Source organism: Manacus vitellinus, unplaced genomic scaffold, assembly GCF_001715985.3.
Source record: "Manacus vitellinus isolate BGI_N305 unplaced genomic scaffold, ASM171598v3 scaffold_0_pilon, whole genome shotgun sequence".
Lineage (NCBI taxonomy): Eukaryota > Metazoa > Chordata > Aves > Passeriformes > Pipridae > Manacus > Manacus vitellinus.
The window spans coordinates 32,750,065-32,772,764 of NW_021938789.1; the positions used below are offsets into that span (position 1 = coordinate 32,750,065).

The 22,700-nt window shown below is 36.9% G+C and overlaps 1 protein-coding gene across 2 annotated transcripts in view; it reads right to left on the reverse strand.

Annotated features, from left to right (window-relative positions):
• Positions 1-22,700, reverse strand: part of CLCN3 (chloride voltage-gated channel 3) — a 72,710-nt gene that overhangs the window by 48,429 nt on the left and 1,581 nt on the right. For both annotated transcript variants that reach the window (XM_018070919.3, XM_018070907.2), the window contains exon 2: positions 10,151-10,326. In XM_018070919.3, coding sequence (XP_017926408.1) covers positions 10,151-10,310 — 160 coding nt within the window. In that variant the 5' untranslated portion in view covers positions 10,311-10,326. The remainder of the gene's footprint in view (positions 1-10,150; positions 10,327-22,700) is intronic.

Genomic DNA, 22,700 nt, shown 5'->3' on the forward strand with positions numbered 1-22,700 from the left:
TAGTTTCTTTTTTTCACAATTGCTTGTTTCCCACAAATTAGCTACTTAATTTTGCTCACAATCATTTCACCCACCAGAGAACACTTTCTTCTAGATTCTTGCCTAATAAGCTCGCTTTTTCACTGGCCAACCACAGGTTCTTGAATTACACTCCTACAGTTTTGTATAACTTCCAGTGGTGCTTTTATTCACTGTCCAGACACAGGAGATAGCAATGGAAGCAAACAGAATGCAGCAGAACAGGTCATATAGCTGCAAGCATGTTGTGTAATCAGTTCTGAGACTGACCTCTCCTCAGAGTAAGCCAGAACCTTCACTTCGAATCAGTGAAACAGGAGTAAAGGTTCCCCATTGCTATGCAAAACTTTAAGGCAGGAGAAGAAAGAAATAGACTTAAAAAGGGGGAAATAATAAAATCATTATGCAATGTTAACACCTAAAACCAAAAATAAATTGGAAAAAAACCCCAGATTGGTCCCTAAAGACTACCGTGACATCTTGGCCCAAAACAGCGAAAGCAGGACTACTCTCTGAGTTTTCTTTTCACTTCTTTCTGGGCCTGTTCATCACACTTCTTGACTTGTAACCCAAAGACTTTAGAAAAAAATGGTTGACATAACAGACTATATATAGCTACAAGCTGTAAAAGGTGGGTATTAGTTTTTGTTTTCTTTCTTTTCTTTTTGTCAGTTTTACATTGACAATAAAAATATCTACTTCTACTATTAATCATGCAAGGAGGATTCAGAAAAAAAGCAAGTTATTTTCTGCAAAGAATTGCTTTCTCTTATTCTTTAAAAGCCTCTTAAGTATTTTCTATCATTTTTTTCTGATCTTTTTCTTTACAGGGTAGGCTTTTACTAAGAAAAAAGGTCCTGGTACATTTTCACCTTTACATATGTGTTTTTTCCTTACACTCCAATCTGCTAAAACTGTAGTTATAATGCATCAACAGGAAGATTTGGCATCCTTCCCTGAAGTTCACTTCTCCCTTTTCTCAGACTAGCCAAAATTTTGCTGCTGAAATTGTTCTGTTTTTCCTCATATGTAAATGCATATAAGGAAATCGGTCTTATCTGCTCAATTGCCCTTATTCTGTTTTAGAGTTGTTTACTGTTGGCACCTGTGTCCAACTTGCTGTTCAGGGGATAAAATCATAGCATTGACATGTGTTCCTCCCTAGATATGTCATTGTCCTGGTTCCGGCCCAGACCAGCAGGAGGGGGCATGGTAAGACATTATGTTATTCAATACCACCTTACATCATTGCCAGGGGCAGGGAAAAGGACTCTCTCTGTCTCTCTTGCTTCTGCGAAGAAGGGTGTTCCTTTCCAGTTGGGAAAATATGGCTGCAGTAGAGTCAGGCTGGGCTCTGCAGTGAGCATTTTTGCAGGGGAATCACTGTCTTTTTGTATACTTTTCACAGAGTCACAGAATATGCTGAGTTGGAAGGAACCCACAAGAATCAAGTCCAACTCCTGGCCCTGCAAAGGACCATCCCAAGAGTCACACCATGTGCCTGACAGTATTGTCCAAATGCTTCTTGAGCTCTGTCAGGCTTGGTGCTGGGACCACTTCCCTGGGGAGCCTGTTCCAGCACCCAACCACCCTCTGGGTAAAGAACCTCTTTCTAATATTCAACCTAAACCTCCCCCTCAAGGCCATTCCCTCGGGTTCTGTCACTGGTCACCACAGAGAAGAGATCAGTGTCTGCCCCTCCTCTTCCCCTCATGAGGAAGTTGTAGACTGCAATGAGGTCTCCCCTCAGTCTCCTCTTCTCCAGGCTGAACAGACCAAGCGACTTCAGCAGCTCCTCATACGGTTCCTCCTCAAGACCCTTCACCATCTTCGTTGCCCTCCTTTGGACACTCTCCAATAGCTTAATATTGTTCTTATATCGTGGCGACCAAAACTGTCAAAATATTCAAGGTGACGCCGCACCAGCGCAGGTCAATCCCTTCCCTTGACGGGCTGGCAATGCTTTGCCTGATGCCCCCCAGGATGTGGTTAGCCCTCCTGACTGCCAGGGTACACTGCTTTTGCTATTAATACTGTTATCTCATTGCTGTTTCTAGTAAATTGTTCTTATCTCAACCCACAATCTTTGCCTTTTGCCAATTCTCCTCTTGGTCTGCCCACAGCAGGGGGCTCTGAAGATGAGGAGGTGCAGTGAGCCAGCAGCAGTGTGGTTTGGAAAGACTCAGTGGGAGAACCAAACTGGGAATTAGCATTCCTAAACCATGACAGCCATATATATATGTTAAGGTTACTTTCTATCTTCAAGAATTTTACATCTTCTCCATAAATACGTCAGCTGTGTGAACATAGTGCCAACAGTAATTCTTTATGTTGTTAATACATAATACTATACTATGCCAGCTATATTTGAATACTATTAAACTATGAACTCAGTACTTAGTAGTGGTCAGAATAAATTTGTTATTACATTGCCATGACATGCCCATTCTCCAAATGCTGTGTGAAGTTCTGACCCCTCAAGTTACAGAAAGGGTTCAGAAAGGGGCAGTGAAGAGGATCCAAAGTATGGGACAGCTGCAAGGTCCAACCAAGCAAACAGGACCTTAACCTGAAAAAGAGGTAACTGAGGAGAGGAAAAAATAAGTAGCAATGGAAATAAAATTTTCACCATCTGTTCTAATAACAGTGACAGCACCATGCTATCCCTTTGTTAATCCTTGTTAGTTTCTACTTGTGGATGGTCACCACATGATAGGCCTTTTCAGGGTATGTGTATTTGGCACAACAATCAAGTCATCCTAGTTTCAGGTCACCCTGTCCTAGTTCCATATCAAACCTTTTTCTATCAACAGCAGTTTCACTTCAATAAGCAAATAATACCCCCTAAAACTTTTTGTATTAGCAGAAAGACTTTTACAACTGCTACTGTAAATGAAAATAAAAACAAAAAAGAGCTTAAGCACTTATGCCATACAAAGGTGGGGTGAGTGACAAGGGAGTCCATGTGTCAAACCATGCTAATGCATGTGCCACTGTTAAGCTAGTCAAGCAGTTATACCTGCTCTCAGCAGTATTTATTACCTGGATATAGGTTCAAAACAAAGGAAAGAAGGTGGTGAGATTCACATAAAATGTAGCTAAGCTATCAGAGCTTGCCAAGGAGTGGTATAGAATTGCTTTAGTGAGAAAAAGTCAGTTGAAGAAAAATTCATTGATAAAGACTAAAATTAAAAGTCATCACTCAGACAACAGAGGCCCTCACCTACACAAAAACTTGTGTACAAGTACTCAGGTGCTTATCACTTACCCTGTTCTTACTCTTCCTTAAGCACTGACTTTTGACTCCTGTCAGAGATAGGATGCTGAGCTAGGCAGATTTGTGGTTTGACCCAGTACAGCTGTTCTTATGTTTCAGGGACATCATGATATCCTCTTTCAGAATAACATTTCTGTTTCATCCAAGTAGATGAAAAGCTTTCACTTTAAAATGCTGGTAAGCAAGAATGTTCTCAAAGGTAGAAAACAAGAGTACAGCCTGATATCAGTTTGGATAAAATCCTGTCTGCCTTCTTTGGCTGACATGAGAGAAAAAAATCAAAGCTAAAATGAATATGTGAAATATTATTAAAGCTGTAGCAAAAAATTTTCTATTTAGTACCTAAAGACTGCATGCACACATTATACTAAACTATTTTATTTTACACTTCAGACTCTTCTTTCTACATATATGCCATCACACTTCCTCTGTTTTCATTCCTTCATTTTACGCTATTCATATGCTTTGTCTAGGAGAAGGACAAACTTATAATAACACTACACCAGTAACAACTTCCTTGGCAATATCTGTTGACAAAGCCAGTGTGCTTTAAGTACTTCAGGAGAGCTGCAGAAGAAAACCAACAAGATTATACAATATCAGAAAGGCAGAAAGAATGGATTATTAGTACTATGATTCATCTTCTTCCAGAATATCAGGTTTGTGTGCCTTAGAAGATGAGGAAACCTAATTTTGTAAATAAAACTTTGACAGGAAAGACTAGTGAGACCACTCAAGGACTGTTGGCAGGGCTGACTTCTAAAAGCAACAAAATTCTCATATTCTATAAACAAGTCCTCAAAGAACTCACCATAGCATTTATTAGAAAATGAAACAATAAGTATTTATTTTCAAACATTTAAGAGAACAAGAAACTAATTGGTTACTAAAACTCTACGTACATATTGCCATAATTTTCATCCCTCAAAAACTTAATGCCACACCAATCCATTTACAATGTGAAGGCCCAGTCTAACACTGCAACATCATTACAGGCTGTTCAACAAAAACAGTATCAAGTGAACTTACATTTTGGACAATAAATACAATTTAAAAAAACCCCAAAACACAAATAGTAGAGTTCAGGAAATCACTAACGTGATAAACAGATACTCCCTGCAACTCACTCATTTGAAAATGACATCAAATAACTAAGCTAAAACATTTTTTCTCCTTAACCTGTTAATCTTCCACTCGATTTTGGGATTGTTTTTGACAGAAATTTTGAAATCCTTGAAGAAGTACTTTGTTAATTAGCCCATGCAAACCTGATGTATAACAACTTCTGTTTCAGATAGATGGAGAGAATCAACCTCATGCACTACTAATAAAAAAGTAAAAGAAATCATGGTTTGATACTGTCAGATATCCTGTGTTCAGCTGCATCAGTAATATGGATTACAGGCAAATGTCTGCAGCCTAACTACAATCCACTAGAAAAAAGTAAATTATAACCAGTTACTGACAATTTAACTATTCTATGAGCTAGCTGCACCTCATGCTTGCCCTTGTGATCAGAGTAAGTTATGTTATCTTATGCATCAATTTGTATGGCATCATTGAGGATGAATATATTCCTTGTTTAAGGAGCTCTTTACTGCAAACACTGCTAACTTGGAAAATAAGTTTTATCTAACTTAGGAAAGAGATACATCAAACTGTCATAATGACTGTTCAGTCAGTTTTATACCACATGGATGGAAAATAAAACCAATGCCAATGGTGCAAAACGACTTTGAAGACCCTTTTTCATATCAGTTGTGGACAACAGGAAGAATCTGTTAGTGCAATTTCCACACATAAGGAATATAACAGGAACTCAAGGGGTTTTTATGCAGGAAATAACTTTTTAAATTATTTTCTTTCTATTCTTTGTTTTCTTTATAAAGGGCAATAGCTAAATAGAAACAAGCATACATGTGCAACTCCATGAACGTGTTGATGGAAAAGATAACAAGGCCTTGCTTGAAAAATTAACCTCTCATGTGGCACGAACTTCTTGATTATACAGAACCACCTGTTCTTGCTGAAAATCGCATTCTGTTCCTCAAATAACGCCATAATATTAGTTTACTCTATCATATTTTTAATGTCGGCATTTAAGGCACCAAAAATTGATTGACTGGGTCTCTCTCTTTAGGCAAAGGACTCCAACTCATGGGTGAGGACAGTTCGGGAGAGCTGTACTGTTTTACACTATGACCTGTTGGTATATTCTTTTTTTTCAGCGGCACTGCTATCACTGCAAGGAGATAGTAACGGCTGTAGCAGCAGCTTTTGAATTACCAGTTTACAGGTTGTCATACTAAGGTTAAGTATTGCCAATTTTATGTTAACACCATATGCCAAATTGTAAACTGTCTCCACGCTGAACTCACAATATAAGCAATTAAGCTCATTCAAATGAAGCAGGAATCTCTATAGCTATTGAAAAGAATGCAAGCTCATTCAGGACTCACATTCCCACACACAGATCAAAGTACCTTGAAATGTAAACACCAGTGAGATCATTTGTTTGCAAACCATTTTTACTGCAAATAAGGTTCAATCATCTGATTTCAGTAAGTGCCGTGAAAAAATTGCAGTCTAACAGTAAAAAGATTCACCTCCTGAGCTTGCCCTACACTTAAATAAAAAACAGTGAAAACTGATGCAGTCCTCTCTTATCAAAGAAACACCTCTCATTTCTGAGTAAAATTATGGAGACCTCTCAGTTTCACCTCACTATGCCATAATAGGAAAGAGTTTGAACTTTTGAAGACACTTGTTATACCCTTCAAACCCAGCCAGTTGCCAAGAATTGTGACTCTCTCAAACTTTAGACAGGCAAGGCAAAACAATGCTGAAAGAAAAAGAACTTTCATTTTCTCATCACATTCCACAGTTAAAATATTAATCTGATAATATATTTCAATTCTGGAGGTTTCATTTCTGTTTAGAAAGAATTTTTTTTCCTTCTGTTAAATTGATGGAAAGCAATGAACTATCCTAGTGTAACATTTTTTTAAAAAGTTAAATAGTATAGCTCTCCTCCTGTAAAATTTAAACCAGTAAATATTAGCTTATATGACTTAACTATTAAAGAACTGATAGCTTTGCAATGGTAAGTATAATATGTTTAAATTGACCTAGCAAGAAGCAGGGCCAACAGTCTAAAAATAAAACAGATAAGTTACGATAAAAATGACCTCCATAAATTACATATATTGCCTGTACATGTATTGTCCTCCCTACAAAGAGGTAGATGCTTCCTTTTCAGTATAATGTCACCATACTTCTCATTAGACAGCAGTTTAACAAGGAAAGACACTAACTTCAGTATTACAAAGAGATTAGTTTTGATAAGCAACAAAAGCAAGTTTTGTTCAAAGCAGACAGGTAGCAGCATCCTTTCTAGGCAGGGCTTCGGTACAAGCCATCCAAGCCTCCACATGCATAGCAGTTTAATTATTTAGCAGGTTAAAACATACTGCTCAAAGAATTCACAATTTCACAATACCTACTTGTTCTCCATAATACTGCCACTAAAAGTCTGACATTTATGCAGCTACTGGAGAACATAACAGGCACAGAGCATACTACTTACATAATTGCTATACATATATATGTATTTAGTATATAATACTACATTGTCACAATTTATGTATTTTTCTCAGATAAGACAGTAAAGGACAGTCACATACATGCTTACAGATGGTGTTAAGAGAAACCAGGTTGTTGTTCAGCATTGGTTTTAAAATAATGGTGAATCCCCAACATGGAACTCCTCAAAACCCTTCAAATAAGACATGACACTAAAAAGATGACTCACTATCAACTAAATAGTAAAGAAAAATAGAGGTCTAGGTGATAAAACTTTCTAAAGACTGGTTTCAGTTAATGTTCATTTGTTCAGTCCCATATAGTATCAACGAATTTCCCACATAAGACAAGGAGTATATGAAGTTAGTATTCTTTCCTAGCATCATCCAATTTCCACATGCTTTCAACAGAAAGCATATTCACCACTGTATAACAGCCTCAATAGCTTTGTAAGCCTCAGTCAAGCACTTAAGTATGAGTGGAAATGTGAATAGCAGTACTGTGCAGGCTTTCAGAATTGCTGTCCTGAGAGCCAAGGGACTTAGCAAGCCTATTGAAATAAGCAATATTATTAATTTACTTATTAACTTATTATTAACTTCTCTTAACTTACTGCCCTCTCAACAAAGGGGAAAGACTACAATTACTTTAGACATTCCATATTTTTAGCCTTTTATCTACATAATATATGTGCAGTTTCTGGTTCCATTTTCATTAGCTGAAAAAAAAGAAGAGAAATAAAGACAGACTATTTCTTAATCCTTCATTTTCTTCTCACTGCATGGTCTTGATTTTTTAAAAAAATCTGTGATTCTATATTTTATTACATAAACTGTAAAATTATGATGCACACTATATCGTCCGTGGCAACTTATCCAGATTGGATAAATTCATGTCTGTGCTCATTTGTATGACAAGTTTATATTCTGCAGCTATGCAGCTTTATATTTAACTACATTATTTCCACAATCATTTGAAGTACAGATACATTATTGCCATTATGTTCATGTTGCTAAGATACCAGGCTTATAAATTCTTCCAGTCCCAGAGACTTAGAACACAAACTATATTCTTAAACAGGGCTCCTGATTTTGGCAGGGTGCACTTGCTAAAGCACAAAGCTAAACCCAAGGTCTCTGCATTCACATCATGTTCTGGAGGGTCTGCAATGTCAAGAAGCATGTGATCTTCCAGTTACCAGGATGGTCCTGCCCTTCCTCAGGAGGTGGGACAGATTCTGTATTATGAATACATGTGTACTTGACTTAACAAAACAAAAATAGGGCTAAAGGATAAGAGTATTTAAATAATAATAATGATTAAACCAACCAACCAACCAACCAGTTGATGCTAAGTGAGTAACAGAGGATTACAAAAAGGCTATATGCAAGGAAGCCCTAGTTTGGTCTTGTCAATGAGATTTGTTGAATTAAAAACACAAAAGAAAAACCACCTGACACATTTGGACACCTAAGGAATGACAGACAAAGATGTTCACTTCCTGCATGCAAGATTATTTGAAACGTTTCTGGAAGTATGTTCTTATCACCACCTTAAAAAGAAAGTTAACACCAGATTCTGGTCTATTACTAAGATATCTACTATGATTTACTGTACAATAAAACATTTTCCATGTATAGAGACACATAAATCACCATTCACTTAAATAAAATACTAGGGCTTATTACTATTGCTGCCTCCTACTAAGAGTCCAGAATTGGGGTAAGCTGCTATGTCATAACCAAAAAATTAAATTCCAGGAAAGAAATTACATTCATATTTATGTACCAATGCACATTCTAATACTTCAGTGTTACAACAGCCAGGAGCTGCTGGCATGTGCAGGAATTAGCATTGATTTTGACAATGCAAACAAAACAACCACCTCATCTCTTTGGACTCAATTTATGGATCTGATTTCACAACAAGTAAAGGGCAGAACACTGGCTCTGAAACTGTGTCAGTGTAAACTTATTTCTCCTTTATGCTTGAAGTGATGGAAATGATTTTTATAAACAATAACCAGAGTAGCTTCAGACTTTTAGTACAGGTTGTAAATATTATGTTAGACAAGCAAGGCACTTGCTTTATTAAAATTGCCAGATACTCAGAACAAAGAATTATATACAGAAGTCAATTGTTCACCTAATAATTTCCTAACATTTAAGAGCTGGTGTTCTCCACGTAATGTCCCAGAAGCAATTTTTATTTAGATTGAAGGTGTCCTGGCTCGTAATACCTGTACTGGTATACAAGTTAAATAACTGCACATTCAAGACATATCTAATTAGACAGAAGGAATGCAGATGGTAAGGATGCTTATAGTGATACGGCACAACTATCCAGTACAATGCCAACATCCAACTGCTAAGTGCGGCAAAGGGAAAACATATGAAGGAAGACACACTGCAGGGAAGGAAGACAACTGAATGTTAATGGGAGAGGAAAAGGAGTTTTTTTTCTTTTTTTTCTAAAAAAAGAAAACTCAAGAGACTGAGTTTGATTTTAAACAAATACAAGGAAGTGACCACAGTATACATTTAACCAAGTTGACTGTCTCAGACGTTACTTTTTTCCCCTCTCTCAGTTCACCTCTCTGACTATTGCTAAAAGAATGTTAATGCTCTCACTCCATGAGCTGCTTTCTTAAATTAAAAAAAGAGGAAGAGCTTCCCAGTTCTTTCTTTGTATTATTTCAGTGCTTTCACAGTGTTCACAGTAGAAAGTTTTCTTAGCAACTTTTTACCTAGTCAAAAGCTGAGCTCATATAGTGTTTTCTGTTGCTTTTTACAACACCTCTACTTAAATGGGTTTTGCCTCTGTTTTACAGAATTGAAGCTGAATGAAGCGGAAACAGATTTATCTCCACAAGTAACAATTAAAATAGGCTGCTAATTTCTGCATCGTGGAAATATTGAAGATGAGACTTCCAAAATCCTGCTGCAGTGTAGCAAGACCAGGTAGCTGCAAAAAAGCCATCCTTCTATTTGACAGGAAGTTTGTCATTTGTTAGAAGAACGTTAATATCTGCCTCATCTCAGAAGTCATCTCATACAATGTAATTGTTAGGCAAGCACACGGAAAAATGTTCAGCCACTTTGAGGTTTAAAGCATCTGTCTGGAGCACAGATTAGCGAAACAGAAAACATCAGGTTTGGTTATTTAAAAACAAAACAAAAGAACCCCTCCAGACACCCAGCAACAAACACAAACAAAACCAACCAACCAATAAAAATACAACCTAGGAAAATTTTTAAGTGGAAATAAACTTACCAATCGACGCATCACCATCGAGGAGATTGTCATCTTCAGAGGTCTGAAAATCCATAATTACTCCTGCTCCATCTAAAAGCTCCTCATCACTGCTTGCACTAGTTATACTATTGTAACTGTTTCGATAGTAGCCTCTATGAAACAGCTGCTCAGACTCCATTTAGCTGCTTTATAACCTATATATAGAGAGGAAAAAAGTTATTTTGTATTTGAATATTCAAAAAATACTAAGAAGTTTATATCAAATAAAATTAGTATTTCTAGCTTTGGGGAAAAAATTGTTAGGGTCACAATACTACAAGTTACAAAAAGGTAGCAGTAATACAGAACATTTTGTATACAGAACATTTTACAAAAATCTTCAGTGATTTTTAACTGGATGATGTTTTCTCAGGCCAATGTACTAATGAAGTCTCAAGAAAGAGCGTAGTATGCACTAGCAGTCCCCAATTAATCTGATTCAAGAATTATCAGTTAAGAGAGAGAACTTCATTAAAGCCTTATATAAATCCATAGCTTGTCCACACATTAAACACTTTATATAGTTCCAAAAGTCCAAAAGGATTATATAGGAGAGTTAGAACAGGTTACAGAAGAGCACAATGACAACAAAAAACAAAAGAGTTTTCCTTCTAAAAAGAAAACAAAATGGATCAGGACCCTTCAGTCTGGAAAAGACATAATGTAGAAGATGACAACAGATGTCAGCAGAATCACAACTGGCATGAAGGAAATGAAGAGGTCAGTTGTTTGTCAGTAGCCCTACATGTCATAATGAAAAAAGTGAGGTGACAAGCAGATAAAAAAGGGCTAATCCTTCATAGAGTATGTAGCAAAGTGGTAGAATTCTTTGCCACTTTGCAGAAGAATGCAATGGTTCATAAAGCAGCCAGACAAACTCACAGAACTACAACAAAAAAACTCCACAATATCAAAAGCTATTAAGAACAACACCTCTGGTGGAAATGCTGGAGACTTGGAGAGCATTCTGCAGATGTGCATATGCTTATTCTCTTCTTCTGCTCTTCCCTAGAGATCTGCTATTGGGCAAGACAGATCTGTTTGACTTTACTCATTCTTATTTCTTTAAAAAGATATTTACAATTTAAAAAATACTCTCTCTTCAATTAAATTTCTTCCATTCATCTCCATTTTTTAACCCAAAATAAAACAGATCGCAATTTGTAATTTAATCAGAAGCCAACACTTTAATCTATTCAGAAGATACTAACTTTTCACACAGAGTAATTTTTGGCATTCCCAAAAAAATGGCACCCACAAAGAACATGCCTCCCAAAAAGTCAGAACACAAACAGTCTATTTCACTTATTGCGCTCACAGAAAGTCTGTTAATATCACTTCACCAGTTCCACTGGGATATTATCACAAATGGAAGCCATACAGCACAGATGAAATCAGAAACTGGGACTTTCTAGAAGTGTTTCCACTCAATGTATCATTTGTTGCTTTTCTCCACCTGCTTTGTGCACCAAAATCATACTATAGACTCCCATCTGCCAACTGGCCTCCTGCTGAAGTGAAATCTTTATTCTATATTCATATGACCTTTCCTACATTCTGATGAAGTTGCAAGGAGACAGAACACTCTCCTGCCTTGTCCATAGAAGTAGTACTATAAGATAAAAAGCACAAGACACAAAAAAACCCTGTAACACAACGTAAGGTTTCGTCTTTTGTGTTCTTTGTGTCTTTTGTGTCCTATTGTAGACATGATTTTTTTTTATTAAGGTTTTTTTCCCCTGACTTATTTAACAATCTTTACTACAAAGCAGAAATCAGTTAACATGGAGGAGAAAGATCACCATTCAGTTAGAAATCACAAAAAGTTGTTTGTAATTTATCAAAACAACAGAGGTAGCAAATGTAGACCCAAAAAATACTACTACTTTTGTGTCAAGCCCCAAATTCAAAATTCAAACTGCTCCAAGAACTTCTGAAGATTATTAATGTGAGTGTACCAAAGTGAGAGTATCTCTTGTGTAAACCACAGGTGAGACACAATTACCAAAAGCAATTACTGGAGCTCAGAGGGAAACGACTCTATATTGTCAACTGCCGCAAATTAAGGGAGCACAAGTAGCGGATTCTCTTATTATCCATGTGGTGTTGTGTTTGCTCCATATTGAGGGTATGGCTAAAATCTGCTAAGTCTTTTAATTACTGTACCAAGTTTGGAAGCCACATCCAGTTTTTTCATCTAATAAAGACATTTTCCTGTAATGTTCTCAGTAGAAATATTTACTGCAGTATAAAGACAGGACATTGCAAATGTATCTTTTAAAATGAAGGATGATTTTATCTACATTAAACTCCATAGCTTCAGTTAATTTTACTACAAATCTCCCATTCAGAATAAGAGAAATAACTCTCCACTTGGATAAATGTCTCCCTAGATAAATGTTAGAACAGCAGATTACACATATTAAATCTTCCAATAATTGAGAAAATGCTTTCAGACTGGGCTACAATGGAAGGGAAAGTTTCATCAATTGGTCAGTAACTGATAAACAAAACCAACAGAGAGAACCAGACGAAGCATATCACAAAGCACCCCTCTATCACCTCTCCATAAACCTGACTCCACATGCCAACTCCTCTGGCACATACATGCCTCCAGTTGTATGACAGGCAGGATAGTACAGACCTTTTCTTATTTTGAAACACTACATGCATCCTGCTGTAGAAGTACTGCTGCTGACAGACCAGAGAATGTTAACTGGTCAATAAGCTTCACAGAGGACTAAAATTTTACTTTTAAAGAGCATAATGGTCACTAATTTGTCCACCACTATCTGCAATTAATTAAAAAACAGGATAAAAGGTTAATGATGCACTATCTTGAGCTATGTTAAATGCTCAAGACAACTTATAAGCATGTGTTCACGTGACCTAAAACACTGCTAGCACTACTCACAGAAAGCAGAATCCTCCTTGGAAACAGACTGCTGGGAGCATCAATAATAAAGAAAACAAAGAGCCAGGAAAATTATTTCTATGGCTACAACAGCCAGAAGAGAACCAGTATCATGCCTGACTCACTCTGGTGCAGTTTATCATTTGTGGATACCAGAAGAGTGCATTCATACAGGAGAGTTTGCCCAAATGCTTATGGAGTTGTGAAGGGAGAAATAACCAGCCAATTTGCCATTTTGTAATATCAGATTCATTCCACAGATTCCATGCCCTACCCAGACAGACACTAAATGGGGAAAAATGGAAGTTACTCAAAAGAAATTGCCAACGGGGTAAAAACGTACTGGCTGAATGCCAGTCAAACTCAATCTTCTGAAAAAGTAAACGAAAAATTCTACATCAGGTTCCCAACGAATTCTACTTACAGTAAATATTTAAGCAATAAACCTTTTTTTCAATCTAGACTACTGTAAAAATCCAAGAGGAATTACAAAGGATTATTGAGAACATTCAAGATATTACCTTTAACTTATTTCTACAAAGCACCACAGTTTTGATTCAAAGTCTAGGCCAAACATCCCAGAAAGCAGACTCAAAAATGCTTCAGATTATCTTTGAAAGAAACCCATAAATATTGAAGCAATGCAGCGTAAGAATAATAAAAAAAGAAAATATAAGCAATATCCAGGAAGCTCTTGGAACAGGAAAGGAATTTGACTCAACTCACATATCCAAGTCTTCTATGAAAAGATTGTAAAGCCAAAAAAGTACAGCAACTAACCCATCTAACCCACTTCTATTACTAAGGTACTTCCAGGATGTCTTAACCCATCAAAATGATTCTACAAAAGCATATTAACAGAGAAGCCACTGGCACCAAAAAAATTAAATAACAACAAAAAAACCTCAACCAAACAAAAAAACCCAAATAAAAACCAGCACCAAAAAACACAAACCAAACTGAAGAATAGAGAACTAAAGCAGGATTTCTTACCTGTTGTGACTAGAGAGAGTGAAGAAAGTAATCCGTATACAGATATAGGAAATCGTGAAAAATCTAATTAAATACAGTGCAGGCAAGAACTAAATTGGTAAAGGAGAGCTGTGGAGAAACAGCTACATTAACAGTAGAAAAAGCATGTAAGGCTACTGCAGTTTCCTGCACAATCTAGTACCACAGGCACTTTTCAGCTCTCCGTCAGACATCCTGCTTATCTTTCAAGCCCTACAATTAAAAGGTCAAGCAGAGAAGTAAGTCAGCTGAGGGAACCACTTCCAGTGTAGAGACATGTCTCTGGAAAAGGCAGAGTAGGCCAGTAAGAAGTCTAATTTACAGGACATTTGTTGTCAGGTGATCCAAGCAATTGGTAAATCTCCAGGATGTGCTCTGTTGTCCCATAAAAACACTTTTCTACATGTCATATATAAAGGGGTGGCAGGGAAAAAAGGCATCTTAAGCTTGTTATTCCCCCAGAAAGGGAGTGGAGTGAAAACTTAAAAGTACTCTTCCAGATTCCAAATTTGCTTTAAATAGTTTAAAGTTAAAAACAACTAAATAACCCCCAACAATAACAATACAGAACCCAACAAACACCACCAACACAAAAACCCCACAAATCAGTAACAATCCACAATGATTCATCTTCTTAACAGAAGAGCTCTTTCCCAAACTGAGAAGAATACTGATTAATCCAAAAATCAGCGTAATATTCAATTTTTCTGCTCAGTACTAGGAGTTAAAAGGCAGTCATCTGTCCCCTAACTAACATCTAACCTTCCTGCAAACCCTGCTCCAGGACAGCACCTAGTGAGAAATGCTACGCACCCATAAAGCAAAAGGAGATGAAATTAAAATTTTTAATACAATCTTTACACATATGAATGTGTTGGACAGTCAAGGAAATGGATGATAGGAACGGAAGAGTAATTTGCTGAAAAATTTTGAAAATAATAGAGAATTTAAAATGTTTTAACTGTTAAGAACGTTCAAAAGTGTTATAAAATGGTCAGAAATTCTATATACATCATCTACTGTATACTTTAGAAACAGATAAACAATATGACAGAAACATTTCCCACACCCATACTTAGATTAACATTTTAACATATATCCCATGTATGGGGATATATGCCAGAACACCTGCCCAAAAGATAGAAGCAGTCAAGAAGACCTTTGATCTCTTAATTCCAAACATCCCATATTACATTAACTTAAAATACTGCAGTATCATCTTTTCTTTTTAAATAAACCTGCCCTTTAGAAAGAAATTTTCAACCCTGAAATTACAAGAATTTTACAATCATTCTAAAACAAAGGCCATGTTGTGGCCACTCTTCATCTTAGTCTCACCAGCATGGAAATTACATTTCTATTTTCATTGCAGACTCAGCATATCTCGCCTCCATTTATTTATTTTGTCTGTGACATGAAGATATTTAAGCAAGATGAGAACATCACTCATCTTTCAAACTCCGGGCTTGGAAAAGGGTGCATGAATTGTCAGGAATTTCCCACTGTAATTTTTAGATCACCAGCAGATTATTTCTTCATAAAAAGGCTCAGAAAAATCTCAACATTTCAAATCAAATACAGAAGGGAAGATGAGCAGCTTTCTAAACTTTCTCAAGTTAGCTTAGACCACAAAAATTCTTAAGGATAATCAAGAATCCAAACTGTTAAAACGTAGGGAATGCATATGCTAACCTTTACAGAAATACATACTCAGATCTTTCTCTGCAGCACTCAAAAAAACCCACTGGAAACTAATTTTTTTCTTTTCCTTACTGTGAGCATGGTAAGGCACTGGAACAGATTGCCCAGAGAAGTTGTGGATGTCCCATCCCTGGAAGTGTTCAAGGCCAGGTTGGATGGAGCTCTGAGCAACCTGGTCTAGCGCAAGGTGTCCCTGCCCATGGTAGGAGGGTTGGAACTAGATGGTCTTTAAGGTTTCTTCTAACCCAAACCTTTTTGTGAATCTGTAACTAATCTCAGGAGAGATCTTTAGTGAGAAAGGATCTTGGCAAATTTTTAGGGCATCTTTAGAAAAATAAAGTCACAAAGGAGCACTTCCAGTTAACTGAAGCTATTTGAGTTTAAAACCAAAAAAATCTGTTTGAGTTTATGTAGTAGGTTCCAACGTTCTGTTGAAATAGAAGATAAGTCAGTTTGCAAAAATATACATAGGTAAAACTTGCTCTAGTTTCCTTCACAGCTACTTCAAAAATAAAACTAACACTCAAATGTTGATACTCAAATAGGAACAGAAACACACAGATGAAACTACATGAAATGGTAATACATGTAAAGCAAGTCTTAGTTTTATAACTGCAACAAAAAAAACAGTATTCACATCTACATTCTACTGAATCTTGCCACTCCTAGTTAAAAACACTTAGCATAACAACAGCCTGAAAAGTTTTTTCACTTTTATGATACATACCAATATGAATATCACCACTATATACCTGATCTTCACAAAAGCAGAATCTATAATAAATACTCATTTTTATAGCACTTTTTATCTCCTTGGTAAAAAAAAAAAAAAACCCAACAAAAAAACCCCCAACAAAACCCAACTAAAACCTGACAGCCTAATTACAGGATGAATACCAAACTCATGCTTCTAGTCATATGATGCCAAGTGTTAAAGGCATTGACTTTAGTTTGTATAAATTATTCAAAACCACTGCATCTCCACTCTCTAAAATGTCTTAACCAGTAAGGTTATGGCTACCCACAGTTGTGACAGCTGAAGAATTATACCCACTGGCACAAACATATCAGCCTACCTGATGGACAGGATTGCTCCTTTCACATCCACCAAATTACTAATGTGAATACTTTTTAATGGCATTCAACCCGAACTGGCTGGATGAGCTGAAAACTCCAATTTAAACTTACTAAACTAACCTCATTTATTGATACATTAGAAAAAACCTCTGCTATCGGAGTTGAAGGGTAGTCTCCCACACAGGTACAGTAACAAACAGCTCCATGAGTGGTAAAGTCTTTAAGGGGTTTTTAATTAACAGCTTAAAAAGAAGAGGGGAAAAAAAAAAAGTTGAGAACATAATCCCTCAGCATGAACTTGAATTAAATATAAAAGCAAATATTATAAAGCAAGTACAACTCAAAAATTTCACAGGTAAATACTGATCCTTAGTCAACGGTAAACAGCTGTGTCCATTGCTGCCACTTTGGAGCAAACCTAAAATACATGTAAGATGTAGTATTAGCTTCCAAACTAATGGGTCAGTACCTATAGCTGCAAATATTCGGTCCAGATAGGAAAAGATGGAGAGTTTCCTTGGTAAAAAAAATCTCTGGTGTCAGATGGGAATAACACCACAATTCACTAAGACAAGTGAAAGGTACAACCCATACTCCTCTTTAGAAGGGTAGGAACTATGACTGCACTTTCTATTGTAGACAATGTAACTTTTGTCTGTTGAGTCTTAGGTCACAATGCTCATTCTCTGTTTGATGAAATGACACTGCAACAGTGTCTCCTTACAGTTTACAGAGGTTGTTGCTTCTTTTTAACTTGGACTGAGGTTGCAGTCATCTGAGAGTTATACAAAAAAATGGAGCAGAGCTTTTCACACACCACCAGAATGACCAGAAATCTTGTTACTCGTACTAATTTTCTTTAACTTTTCAGAGTAATGCAGTTCCTAGCTATGTGTAAAGATTCATAAATTCAGGGTCACACCTGAGTTGAGTATCTTTCAGATAATTTCATTCAAGTTCAATATCATTCAGGATTGTCAAATTAGAACCTGAAAAGGCACCACTATCCCCAGTATAACTCTAAGCATCTTCTCAGTAACAGCAGCTGCCACAGATTTTTAAGGTCCTTGCACTGCACTCAAACTTCTTTACAGACTCATTAAAGCCTCTGAGATCAAGGAACAAATCTCATAGACCTCTCCAAAACACATCACAAGAACAGGACCACTCCTTGTGAAATCTTGTGGGGACCCCTGGTGGTTCATGGTCCTTACTTTCCCTACTAACGATTTTCCAGCTTCAAAGGAGTGAAAAAAAACACCAGCTAGAGGAACACATCCATTGTACTAGTGTTAGAAGTGACAAGATTTTGGTCACCAAAAACAGCTGGGCATTTTTCTTGGTATATGTAATGGTAGAATCCCAGAAGATAAGGGGCTAATGTGTATGTCTCAAACACTGATAGAAGGATGGCTGTGGAGCCAACCAAGGACAGCTAGTAACAACAGACAAGGATTGTTGGTACTAATATCCTGTGAGAAAGAACAAGATGTGGCTGGAGAAGGGGGCCATGCAGAGGTGGGGCAGCACTTTTCCGGGACAAACATCCTTGTTCTCATTCATGGCTGGGCTTCACGAACGAAGATTTGGGAAGGGCTCTACCCACGTTTGTTGCAAGCGCGTTGGTGGCTAAAAAGGCCAATACGAGATAGGCATGTCTGGTTGCACACCCTTGTTCTAGTTCCTGGAGATAAGCACAACTGTGCAAGGACAGGAATGAGGCCAAGGTGTGGGCATGAACTGTAGGCGGGGATCAAGACTAATCAAGACCCCCAAAGCCCTCCAACCCATTTCCAGACAAGTCTGAAAGAACAGACTGCATATGACAGCTAATTTGCACAGAAAGCAAGAAATCTATCTTCAGGGCAAGGAAACCTGTGTATAGAAAGGCACCCTCACCAAGCCCAAGTGGAGCTCCCAGCTGAATATCCCATCAGCTGGACCGACATTGGAACCAGGACTAGTGGTCTTTTTTTCTCTCCTTTCTTTCTTTCTTTAATTCATCTTTTCCTTCCTCTCTTCCCTTTCACCCTACCCCTTCATCCAAAACCCAATGCCATGTGCTAATACAGTAGGTCAGGGACTAACATATCAACTTTTATGCCAAGTGTGTAATTTAGTAATAAAACTTTTTGATTGGTTGCAGACCCTCTGACTTGCCATTCCTTTTGACAATGAGCATCCCTGAATCTTGGGTGCTTCCTTCCCCTTAAGGGTGGGACATCACAGTAACAGTGATAAACTGACAACCTATTTAAACCTCCAGGCCAGGAACCCTGACAGCAGGGTTGCTCTTTTTCTTGCTCTGGATCCTTTCAAGCAACAGTGTTAAGACAGCAAGGTGAGGAAGGACTGAAGTGACCTGCAACCAACACCTGGATCTGGCTCATGGCTAACCTTCTTGGCTGGACTACACAGATGCCACCTCATTTTTGTAAAAACAGCACATCCAACCATCCCTGGTTGCCATTCTGGTCATTTTTAAAGATTAAATAAATATATAAACATATAAATCTCTTCTGAGAGACCTGTGAACCTCTGATGTTAATAAACAGATTGTTAATAGATTGTTTCTGCTTTTCAATATACACAATATTCTATCCAAAGGAGATTAAAAAAAAATCAAAAGGCAGTGAAGCCCTAGATGCCACCAAAAGCAAAGTATTTAGTAAATCAAGTGTGCTAGCAGTTCTGAATGCACAGCAAGTTCCCCTCACTTGAATATTCTTCTCTCCAGCTGTAAAACCCACTTGAGTGGTTGGCAAGGGCAGCTTCTAAAATTACATGTACTTTGTCAGGGTCTACAAATGGTAGACAAGTTTCTGGTAGGAGAGTCCAGGGGGAAATTTACTGTTCAACAGTGGTATCAAGTTGAAAGCAAGACTCAAGGTGAGTATTTTACAAGAAAAAAAGAAATCGTCTTCATGTAAGATTTTTAATATTACAACAACATGAAAAAAAATCACCAATAGTTTACTAAAAGGTTTCTAGCTAACAGAGTAAACAAGAAGGTCAGTTATCTTAAAAGTGTTATATAACCATGGAGATTAGGTCAGTTCACTGGGTTCATAGATAAAATTTATTAAAAATAATCCATCCTGTACTCATCCAAAGAACCAAAACATTTTTTAAAATTTGTTAAAGAGGAATAAACATTGACAATTTTGTAACAGGGGTAACAACATATATACTCAGTACACAGATTGTTAGGTCTCCTCAACTGTCTTAAAAGCTTTACTAAATAAGTTAGAAGACTATTCACATCTCAGCACAAAACAGAAGAAAAGTCTATAAGACTGATAATAATTTAAAGTGTTTACATATTCTTGTAGTTTTTTACATGAGAATAAAAGTTTTCTGCAAGACAAGCAGCAAAAAGTCAAATAACAATTAAAGAAAACTTCAGGTTCCTTTCCTACAGATACCTATTTGAAAATTTTCAAACTGAGAAAATTAATGTCTTGGAAACATAGGGAGAACTGATTTTTTTTTCCCCAACACATGCATGAGACAAATTAACAGCAGAAAAACTGCAGATAACATCAAAATCCAACAAATCTGGCAGAGAACACTAATTTGGAGATAAGAGTAGAAGGAACTCAAATACAAACTTCTCTTTCAGGAAACAGAGTAGTTGAATTTTAACTGGCAGGATGTCAAAGTATTAAGTCACCTCAGTAACTCTTTTTGGAATTTAAACAAAGTACTGAAGTGAAATGCCATTTTTGCTATTACAATTAGGAAATGTTTCTTCATTATACTTTATTGCAGTATGAACATGCAAAATGCACATTTCAGTATTTTCTCTTTTCTGAACTTTTTAGAGAAATTTATCAAAATATACGAAACATAAGAAAAAGTAACAGCAAAGGTTATTTTTATCAAAGGGTCTGTGCTTCAGGACTGAACTTAATTCACTTTTTTCTTTACTATTCCTCCTTACCCTCCCAAAGTAAGCATAGTCTACTCCTGTAACTAGAAAGCCTAAGGAAAATGTCTAACAGACAAAACGGTTGAATGCCTAAAAAGTTGAAGGAGAAAACAGCTGACTAGACTCTCTGCAAGTCATCAAAAATAACTGCTGGTACCCACTATGAAGTTATGAATTCTCTTCTTTACATTCATTTCCAGGAGTATATATTCAAGACTACTTACTACATAATACAAACTAATAAGGATACTCCAGATGTAAACAGATTTGCAACCATTTTAACAGCTTTGTCTAGAATCCTTTCTATTATGCATGAAGCCTAGAAATTACTTTGTCAACTCTCTTCTCCCCTAATAACAGATATTATCAAATCATTAAGTCTAACCACTACCTCAACAATTTACATTTTTCAGTTTCTATCTTTTTAAAGCAAAGCACATGTCCCAGCAAACTTTTATCTGTTTAGAACTCTCTTTCATATTAGAATCAATTTAAATGAGTATTGTTTTCTCTAGATATTATTCTCTCAGATGATTTTATAAAGGCTACCAAAATTGAAAATCAAGTTTCAAGTTTAACAACTATAAAAATTTGTAATTGTCAACTTTCTAATATTCCAAGCCCAGCACACAAACAAGTGTGAATTACTCTGTCACAGAGCCTCCTCGTTCATGAGCACAGGTACAAAGCTGGCCTGACACCTGAATAGCTTTAGAACTCAGTCAACACAGAACCCGCACTTTTAGGTTATGACATAAGGGAACGGCTGACACAAGGAGGACAGGATTGGGAACTCGCTCTTGAAGCTCACAGGTGTTAAACTGAAATCTTAGTTTTGGGAAAATAAGCAAGGAGGGTATGTAAGCAGTTCCATGCACATGATTACTGCCACTGCTGATAACCTTTGGAAGTTACTGGGTTACTGCTGTTGTCAAGATGCCAAAGCAAGAAATTTAGGAACAAACAAACTAGTCTGAGAATTAGGAAGTGAACTTAAACTGGCACTACCACTTCTGGTACAAATCTCTTCAGCAGCAGGGCTCCTATTCTACTTTTTTATTATGACCAAGTTAAAAATATCCCTACTGCCAAATTATTATAAGACTTTACCCTGAAAACTTGATTTGCACAGTTACACCTATCCACATGTATGAAGTCACTTAAATAAAGGCAGGAAAAAAATATCCAAATGTTCCTAGAATGCCTTTTGGCAATGGTTGTGAACTTGGAACAGTTGTCCCAGCTTTAGAGCTTTCACTCAAGGAATGCAACTCTGCTGCTCAAATACCAAGGTAAGATACACACATATGGAGACCCCAAAGCAAAGTGGAGGGGGGCAGAGCCAAACTGTATATTCAGCGAACAGAAGAACATATATTACACGGCTAGACCAGTGTGTTAATAGAATAACCAGTGCACAGTGGGTTCTCACTTGCACTTAAACATCAGTTTGCTACAAACATTTGGTGTGGAAGAGAGTACAAGAAGAAGTACAAACATAGTCATGAGAAAAATGCAGGCAAATTCATAAAACAAAGTTGTTCAGAGTGATGCAGTCACAAAGAGCAAAGACCAATAGCTTCAAGTGTCTTTCCCATTCAAGAATTTGGATAGGCTTGTTCTTATTACAAATCAATATTAGGAGACAGAAGGTATTTTTCCTAGGATTACTTTAACTTGCAAGTATGCACCACAGGGAGAATAGTATCATAGAAAACTACAGAGAGAGGACACTAAAAATTTGGGCAAAGACAGCCTTGGGAATCATACAATCAGTAAAATATGTTTCTAGAAATATTACAATACACAATGTGAATGATATTTACTATTTTAGGACTGACATACCAATATTAAACAGAAGCAAGCAAGAGACAAGCTCCATTTTTCTGGACACT